The sequence below is a fragment of the Tamandua tetradactyla genome, chromosome 26 (genome assembly GCF_023851605.1).
Source record: "Tamandua tetradactyla isolate mTamTet1 chromosome 26, mTamTet1.pri, whole genome shotgun sequence".
Classification (NCBI taxonomy): domain Eukaryota; kingdom Metazoa; phylum Chordata; class Mammalia; order Pilosa; family Myrmecophagidae; genus Tamandua; species Tamandua tetradactyla.
The window spans coordinates 26,998,819-27,008,732 of NC_135352.1; the positions used below are offsets into that span (position 1 = coordinate 26,998,819).

The following is a 9,914-nucleotide window of genomic DNA, read 5'->3' on the forward strand; positions in this document are numbered from 1 at the left end:
GAAATGGTCAGATTTATTGACAAATGACTGATTTAGGGGTACACCCATCAAAATTGTAGTACAGTTGGGAAAAAGGACTTACCCCAAGCAATGGAGTACAGTTAACAGTAATATCTTAATATTCCTTATCAGCTCTAACAAGCTCACCACACCGAATTCTAGGGGTCGGTAATGGGGGTGGGAGGAGTGTTAAAGAATATGGAGTGTTTGGAGTTTTCTTTTTTTATATCTATCACTTATTTTTCTTTTTGGAGCAATGAAAATGATCTAAAATTGAGTGTGATAATGATTACACAACTAGGTGATGATACTGTGAGGCACTGAGTATATACTTTGGGTGGATTATATGGTATGTGACTGTATCTATAAAATTTGTGAATATTATTAGCATGGAAGTATCCTTCTTATCTTTGCCCCTAAGAAAAAGTGTAATTCTCGAATCCTCTAGCCTCTCTGGTAAGTGCTAGGTGAATTGATTTGCAGAGGGCTATTATTGGTTAATGATAATCCTATTGAGACAACTTCGAGACATAGGAGATATGACAAAGAAAATGTCATACTTTTCAAAGTAACTATTAACATGTTTTTATACAATTGGGAAAATACTGCTTTTAAACTTGTATGTGTACTTTTATTTTCATGCCATAGTGGCTGGTTTTATACCAACCTGTACTGTGTAGTTTAATCACAACCCCTTATATTAGTAAAGCACTGTAAACATACCTTTTCAAAATACTTTGATGTAATTATATCATTGTTACTTATAATTTATTAATTCATCTTTGAGGTGTTTCAAAGTCAGTCTTTAGCCTGGTTGTACCTTAACAGGTTCTGTTATAAGTCATTAATTTAAAATTATCCTATTTCTTTCACTATAACAAGTAAATTATTTTCATTTTCCTGTGTTCTCTTCCAGTTTTTATCCTTATTCTAGAGAAGCAAAAATAAATCTTAGTTGATTTTGAGTTTAAATTTCACCCTCTTTAACCTTAGTGAATTAAATCATAAATGTGAAGTCTTTTATAACCAATAAATAGTTAATTTTCAGGGTTTTATATTGTCTTTAGTTTGTTTTTATTGACTAGGTTTGTAAATCATTTACTTTTTTCTCTTCTTTCCTATCGATTATAATTTCCTCTAGGAGTTGCATGATCTCTTCAATCTACCTCATGACAGACCTTATTTCAGAAGGTCTAATGCTTATCATTTTCCAGATACACCATACAAAGATGGTTATGTTAGAAATCCACATACTTATCTTAGTCCACCTAACATACAGTCTGCTATGGTAAGTTTAATTATTTATGGGAGTCAGTTGATCATTAATGTCATTAATTGTCTTTTGTTGGTACTCAGTAGAAATTGTAAGCATTGATTCAGAATGCTCACCACTCCTAAAGCATAATTTACTACCCCTTTCCTTTAATATCCATGCTTAAGTAGTAATGAACAGTGATCTAAAAAGGATAGGAATAGATAGGATATGTCACATTTCTCTTCTTAAAATTCTATTCCTTGATTTCTTTTAAGGCTTCTCCTGATTTTATTTTTTTTCTGAACCTGAAGAATCATGCTAACTAAGGGTGTATTCTACCCAAACCTCACTGCAGGACAGTCTAATAAGGTCCTACAGCATAATTTCTGGGCAGCATGTACCTGGGTGCAAAGGATAAACACTTACTAAAGGTAATTTAAATAAAAGTGGTTTGGCGGAGGGTAGAAGAGGCTGTGGTAATGACACATGTAGGCAGTAAGAAAGAGAGGATCTGAGAGGCATCCAAGAATGAGAATGCTAGTGCAGCTGGGCCTCTTAGAACCAAAGAAGCCCAGTGACTGGCAGCTGTCTTCTGTCTCTCTCAGTGGCTCCATGATGGCATTTCTGCTTCCTTCTAGTGCACGTGCTTTTGGTCCTAACTGACCTTTACTTTTCCTGGTTAGACAGTCTTTCTGTGAACATTCCTGTACATATCTCCTAATACTTATGTGCCACGGCTGTCAGCATATTGCTATACTTGCTTCATCTCTCCTTTTTCTCTTTTTTCCCCCTGAACCATTTCAAAGAAAATTGCAGGTATCATGCTATTTACCCCTAAATACTTCTGCACAAATCTTCAAACAACATTAGATTTGCATTCATACACTAAACCCAGTTTGGTCATGAGTTATTTTTTTATTCATTGATAGATTCAGTTCTCTAACATCTTGTTAGGATTTTTGTTTCTGTGTTCATAAACGATACCAGCTTATAATTCTCTTTTCTCATACCATTCTTAGTTTTTATCAATAGTACACTGGCTCATTGAATGACACTTTTTAATTGTCTAGAGAAGTTTGTATAAGATTAACATGGTGTTTACTTGATCGTTTGGTAAAACTCACCTACATATATACAAAAGTTAGGGCTTAGAGTTTTCTTTGTGAGATTTTTAATAATAGATTTAATGTTGTAAGTGATTATAGGACTTTTTCATTTTTGTGCATTTTATTTATCTAGGTTTCAATTTCTACTGTAGCTGTAGTTACAGCTTCTTTCTCATTCTTCATATCATTTTTAATGCCTTCTCTTTTTTATTTTTTTAAACTTTTGGCTTTGTTGACTGCGTCTATTGTAACATTTGTAATTTTTGTTCTTTAGTTTCCTCTTTCTGCACTTTCTTTTGATTTATTTTTATATTTTTTCTTTTAATTTCTTGAGTTGGACACTTAGTTTATTGTGAAATCTTTCTTATTTTCTAATTGAAAGTTTTAAATTTCAAACAAAATAGTGCTTTCACTTCATTCCACAGGTTAAACATTAAACATTAAACATTCCACAGGTTTTAATTTGAAGTATTTTTATTTATTTATATCTAAGTATTTTTACATTTCTATTACTATTTTATTTTTATTTATTTCTATTACTATTTTTCCTTAATCCATGAGTTATTACAAGTGTTTTTTAATGTCTAAATATATCAGAATTTATTTATTTATTTACTGATTTCTGACTTTTGTCTACTGGTCAGATCAATTTCTATATGATAACTGACTGACATTTTTTGAGAAGTCAGAACTCTGAAATCAGCATCACTGGGCCAAAGTCAAAGTATCCCCAGAGCCATGCTCCCCCTGCAGACTCTAGAAGTGAATCCATTCCTTGCCTCTTCCAGCTTCTGCTGGCTGCAGGCATTCCTTGGCTTATGACCACATCACTCCAGTCTCTGCCTCTGTGGCCCAGTGCCTTCTCCTCTTCTCTCTGTCAAATCTCCCTCTGCCTCTCCCTTTTAATAATACATATGATTGAATTTAGGGTCCAGCTAGATAATCCTGGATAAGCCCAGTTTTAAGATCCTTAACTTAATCACATCTGCAAAATCTCTCTCTCTCCTTTTTTCTCCCATGTAAGTATATTCACAGTTTCTAGGGATCAGAATGCGAATATCTTTTGGGGGAGCCACTTTTCAGCCTACTACAATGATTTAGTTATAAACTCTCTATCTGTGCTTGAGAAGAATATATATTTTCTAATTGTTCAGTAAGGATTCTATATTTGTCCATGACTCTTCTCCTAATTTTTTAAAAATGATGACAGTGCCAGTTTTTCAAAAAGAAGACATATGTATTCTTAGCATTAAACTACATGGAAAAATTTATATATTGGCCCTTATTTAAGGGTCATTAAATAGCATTCCTGGACCATAATTTTGGGTTTAGAATTGCAGGAACATTCTTCATATGTCGTATTATATAAACTATTTATTTATTTCTTATTTCCTTTATTCCTTCCTTCCCTCATTCATCATTCATTCAACAAACATTTAAGTGTCATTTGTGTGCCAGGCCTCATTGTAGAGGTTTAGGCCCAGAAATGAGTAAAACAAAGTGCACGCCCTCATTGAGCTCAGTGTTAGTGTAGTAGGGAAATACTTTAAAAATAATAATAAGTAATGTGTCAAGTAGTGACAACTGCTATAGCAAATAAAAATAAAGCAGTATGGAGAGTGACAGCCAGGGCAAGAAGGTGTGCCATTTTTAGATTAGATGGTCAGAGAAGCCCTCTGAGATTTGAATAGAAACTTGAGGAAGGGTACAGGCTGTAAAGTTATCTGAGAAAAGAGTGTTCCCAGCAGAGAGAGCTGTAGGGTTCTGAGATTAGAATGTTCCTGGCACATATAAACTTAAAGCAAAACAGAGAAAAATGGTAGATGAAGTTGGAGTGAAGGCCAGAAGGCAGGTCGTGATGGGCTTTAATAGTCTTTGGTAAGAACTTTAGACCTTTAATAAAAAGGCAAGAGATTATATTATTAAATTGTAGGTTTTCAAAGGCATTTTGTAAAACTTTTTTTTATTGTGAAATATGACATATACAAAAAGGAATATATTTCAAAGTATATTGTAATAAGTAGTTATAGAACAGATTTCAGAGTTTGGTATGGGTTACAGTTCCACAATTTCAGGTATTTCCTTCTAGCTTCCCCAAAACACTGGAGGCAAAAAGAAATACCAATCTAATGATTCAGCAGTCATACCCATTTGTTAAATCCTATCTTTTCTGTTTTAACTTCTCCTCCACTGATCCTTTTCCTAACATTAAGGGGTATTTGGGCTTTGGCCATCCTAACTTTTGCATGTTGGAAATCGGTGTTGATAATACGTGATGGGGGATAGAACTAGTTGATGTTCTTGGAGAGGCTGGCACCACTGGATTCCTGGACTTATCTGCCCTAGGAACCCATCCGGAGGTTGTAAGTTTCTGGAAAGTAATCTTAGTGGATCTCAGATAAAGCCTTAGATGTTCTTTAGGATTGACAGGAATGGTTTTTTTTTTGGTGTGGATAATTTTTTTTTTCCTTTTTTTTTTTTTTTTTACTGATTAACAGAAAAAAAAGAAATTAACCCAACATTTAGAAATCATACCATTCTACATATGCAATCAGTAATTCTTAACATCATCACATAGATGCATGATCATCGTTTCTTAGTACATTTGCATCGGTTTACAGGAACTAGCAACACAACAGAAAAAGATATAGAATGTTAATATAGAGAAAAAAAAATAAAAGTAATAAAATAGTAAAAAAAAAAAACCCTATAGCTCAGATGCAGCTTCATTCAGTGTTTTAACATGATTACTTTACAATTAGGTATTATTGTGCTGTCCATTTTTGAGTTTTTGTATCTAGTCCTGTTGCACAGTCTGTATCCCTTCAGCTCCAATCACCCATTATCTTACCCTGTTTCTAACTCCTGCTGGACTCTTTTACCAATGACATATTCCAAGTTTATTCTCGAATGTCCGTTCACATCAGTGGGACCATACAGTATTTGTCCTTTAGTTTTTGGCTAGACTCACTCAGCATAATGTTCTCTAGGTCCATCCATGTTATTACATGCTTCATAAGTTTATCCTGTCTTAAAGCTGCATAATATTCCATCGTATGTATATACCACAGTTTGTTTAGCCACTCGTTTGTTGATGGACATTTTGGCTGTTTCCATCTCTTTGCAATTGTAAATATCGCTGTTATAAACATTGGTGTGCAAATGTCCGTTTGTGTCTTTGCCCTTAAGTCCTTTGAGTAGATACCCAGCAATGGTATTGCTGGGTCATATGGCAATTCTATATTCAGTTTTTTGAGGAACCGCCAAACTGCCTTCCACAGTGGTTGCACCATTTGACATTCCCACCAACAGTGGATAAGTGTGCCTCTTTCTCCGCAACCTCTCCAGCACTTGTCATTTTCTGTTTTGTTGATAATGGCCATTCTGGTGGGTGTGAGATGATATCTCATTGTGGTTTTGATTTGCATTTCTCTAATGGCCAGGGACATTGAGCATCTCTTCATGTGCCTTTTGGCCATTTGTATTTCCTCTTGTGGTAGGTGTCTGTTCAAGTCTTTTTCCCATTTTGTAATTGGGTTGGCTGTCTTTTTGTTGTTGAGTTGAACAATCTCTTTATAAATTCTGGACACTAGACCTTTATCTGATATGTCGTTTCCAAATATTGTCTCCCATTGTGTAGGCTGTCTTTCTACTTTCTTGATGAAGTTCTTTGATGCACAAAAGTGTTTAATTTTGAGGAGCTCCCAATTATTTATTTCCTTCTTCAGTGTTCTTGCTTTAGGTTTAAGGTCCATAAAACCGCCTCCAATTGTAAGTTTCAAAAGGTATCTCCTTACATTTTCCTCTAACTGTTTTATGGTCTTAGACCTAATGTTTAGATCTTTGATCCATTTTGAGTTAACTTTTGTATAGGGTGTGAGATACGGGTCTTCTTTCATTCTTTTACATATGGATATCCAGTTCTCTAGACACCATTTATTGAAGAGACTGTTCTGTCCCAGGTGAGTTGGCTTAACTGCCTTATCAAAGATCAAATGTCCATAGATGAGAGGGTCTATATCTGAGTACTCTATTTGATTCCATTGGTCGATATATCTATCTTTATGCCAGTACCATGCTGTTTTGACCACTGTGGCTTCATAATATGCCTTAAAGTCAGGCAGCGCGAGACCTCCAGCTTCGTTTCTTTTCCTCAAGATGTTTTTAGCAATTCGGGGCACCCTGCCCTTCCAGATAAATTTGCTTATTGGTTTTTCTATTTCTGAAAAATAAGTTGTTGGGATTTTGATTGGTATTGCATTGAATCTGTAAATCAATTTAGGTAGGATTGACATCTTAACTATATTTAGTCTTCCAATCCATGAACACGGTATGCCCTTCCATCTATTTAGGTCTTCTGTGATTTCTTTTAACAGTTTTTTGTAGTTTTCTTTATATAGGTTTTTTGTCTCTTTAGTTAAATTTATTCCTAGGTATTTTATTCTTTTAGTTGCGATTGTAAATGGGATTTGTTTCTTGATTTCCCCCTCAGCTTGTTCATTACTAGTGTATAGAAATGCTATAGATTTTTGAATGTTGATCTTGTAACCTGCTACTTTGCTGTACTCATTTATTAGCTCTAGTAGTTTTGTTGTGGATTTTTCTGGGTTTTCGACGTATAGTATCATATCGTCTGCAAACAGTGATAGTTTTACTTCTTCCTTTCCAATTTTGATGCCTTGTATTTCTTTTTCTTGTCTAATTGCTCTGGCTAGAACCTCCAACACAATGTTGAATAATAGTGGTGATAATGGACATCCTTGTCTTGTTCCTGATCTTAGGGGGAAAGTTTTCAATTTTTCCCCATTGAGGATGATATTAGCTGTGGGTTTTTCATATATTCCCTCTATCATTTTAAGGAAGTTCCCTTGTATTCCTATCTTTTGAAGTGTTTTCAACAGGAAAGGATGTTGAATCTTGTCGAATGCCTTCTCTGCATCAATTGAGATGATCATGTGATTTTTCTGCTTTGATTTGTTGATATGGTGTATTACATTAATTGATTTTCTTATGTTGAACCATCCTTGCATACCTGGGATGAATCCTACTTGGTCATGATGTATAATTCTTTTAATGTGTTGTTGGATACGATTTGCTAGAATTTTATTGAGGATTTTTGCATCTATATTCATTGGAGAGATTGGCCTGTAGTTTTCTTTTTTTGTAATATCTTTGCCTGGTTTTGGTATGAGGGTGATGTTGGCTTCATAGAATGAATTAGGTAGTTTTCCCTCCACTTCAATTATTTTGAAGAGTTTGAGGAGAGTTGGTACTAATTCTTTCTGGAATGTTTGATAGAATTCACATGTGAAGCCGTCTCGTCCTGGACTTTTCTTTTTAGGAAGTTTTTGAATGACTAATTCAATTTCTTTACTTGTGATTGGTTTGTTGAGGTCATCTATTTCTTCTTGAGTCAAAATTGGTTCTTCATGTCTTTCCAGGAACCCGTCCATTTCATCTAAATTGTTGTATTTATTAGCGTAAAGTTGTTCATAGTATCCTGTTATTACCTCCTTTATTTCTGTGAGGTCAGTAGTTATGTCTCCTCTTCCATTTCTGATCTTATTTATTTGCATCCTCTCTCTTCTTCTTTTTGTCAGTCTTTCTAAGGGCCCATCAATCTTATTGATTTTCTCATAGAACCAACTTCTGGTCTTATTGATTTTCTCTATTGTTTTCATGTTTTCAGTTTCATTTATTTCTGCTCTAATCTTTGTAATTTCTTTCCTTTTGCTTGCTTTGGGATTAGTTTGCTGTTCTTTCTCCAGTTCTTCCAAGTGGACAGTTAATTCCTGCATTTTTGCCTTTTCTTCTTTTCTGATATAGGCATTTAGGGCAATAAATTTCCCTCTTAGCACTGCCTTTGCTGTGTCCCATAAGTTTTGATATGTTGTGTTTTCATTTTCATTTGCCTCGAGGTATTTACTAATTTCTCTTGCAATTTCTTCTTTGACCCACTCGTTGTTTAAGAGTGTGTTGTTGAGCCTCCATGTATTTATGAATTTTCTGGCATTCCGCCTATTATTGATTTCCAACTTCATTCCTTTATGATCCGAGAAAGTGTTGTGTATGATTTCAATCTTTTTAAATTTGTTAAGACTTGCTTTGTGACCCAGCATATGGTCTGTCTTTGAGAATGATCCATGAGCACTTGAGAAAAAGGTGTATCCTGCTGTCGTGGGATGTAATGTCCTATAAATGTCTGTTAAATCTAGCTTATTTATAGTAATATTCAGATTCTCTATTTCTTTATTGATCCTCTGTCTAGATGTTCTGTCCATTGATGAGAGTGGTGAATTGAAGTCTCCAACTATTATGGTATATGTGTCTATTTCCCTTTTCAGTGTTTACAGTGTATTCCTCACGTATTTTGGGGCATTCTGGTTCGGTGCATAAATATTTATGATTGTTATGTCTTCTTGTTTAATTGTTCCTTTTATTAGTATATAGTGTCCTTCTTTGTCTCTTTTAACTGTTTTACATTTGAAATCTAATTTGTTGGATATTAGTATAGCCACTCCTGCTCTTTTCTGGTTGTTATTTGCATGAAATATCTTTTCCCAACCTTTCACTTTCAACCTATGTTTATCTTTGTGTCTAAGATGTGTTTCCTGTAGACAGCATATAGAAGGATCCTGTTTTTTAATCCATTCTGCCAGTCTATGTCTTTTGATTGGGGAATTCAGTCCTTTAACATTTAGTGTTATTACTGTTTAGATAATATTTTCCTCTACCATTTTGCCTTTTGTATTATATATATCATATCTGATTTTCCTTCTTTCTACACTGTTCTCCATACCTCTCTCTTCTGTCTTTTCGTATCTGACTCTAGTGCTCCCTTTAGTATTTCTTGCAGAGCTGGTCTCTTGGTCACAAATTCTCTCAGTGACTTTTTGTCTGAGAATGTTTTAATTTCTCCCTCATTTGAAGGACAATTTTGCTGGATATAGCAGTCTTGGTTGGCAGTTTTTCTCTTTTAGTAATTTAAATATATCATCCCACTGTCTTCTAGCTTCCATGGTTTCTGCTGAGAAATCTACACATAGTCTTATTGGGTTTCCCTTGTATGTGATGGATTGCTTCTGTCTCGCTGCTTTCAAGATCCTCTCTTTCTCTTTGACCTCTGACATTCTAACTAGTAAGTGTCTTGGAGAACGCCTATTTGGGTCTAATCTCTTTGAGGTGCGCTGCACTTCTTGGATCTGTAATTTTAGGTCTTTCATAAGAGTTGGGAAATTTTCAGTGATAATTTCTTCCATTAGTTTTTCTCCTCCTTTTCCCTTCTCTTCTCCTTCTGGGACACCCACAACACGTATATTTGTGCGGTTCATATTGTCCTTGAGTTCCCTGATACCCTGTTCAAATTTTTCCATTCTTTTCTGGATAGTTTCTGTTTCTTTTTGGAATTCAGATGTTCCATCCTCCAAATCACTAATTCTATCTTCTGTGTCTTTAAATCTATCATTGTAGGTATCCATTGTTTTTTCCATCTTTTCTACTTTATCCTTCACTTCCATAAGTTCTGTGATTTGTTTTTTCAGTTTTTCTATTTC

General features: G+C 34.7%; 1 protein-coding gene across 1 annotated transcript in view; it reads left to right on the forward strand.

Moving 5' to 3' along the window:
- The window catches only part of UFSP2 (UFM1 specific peptidase 2), a 36,653-nt gene that overhangs the window by 16,712 nt on the left and 10,027 nt on the right, over positions 1–9,914 (forward strand). Inside the window, exon 7 of the mRNA XM_077144259.1 lies at positions 1,142–1,288. Coding sequence (XP_077000374.1) covers positions 1,142–1,288 — 147 coding nt within the window. The remainder of the gene's footprint in view (positions 1–1,141; positions 1,289–9,914) is intronic.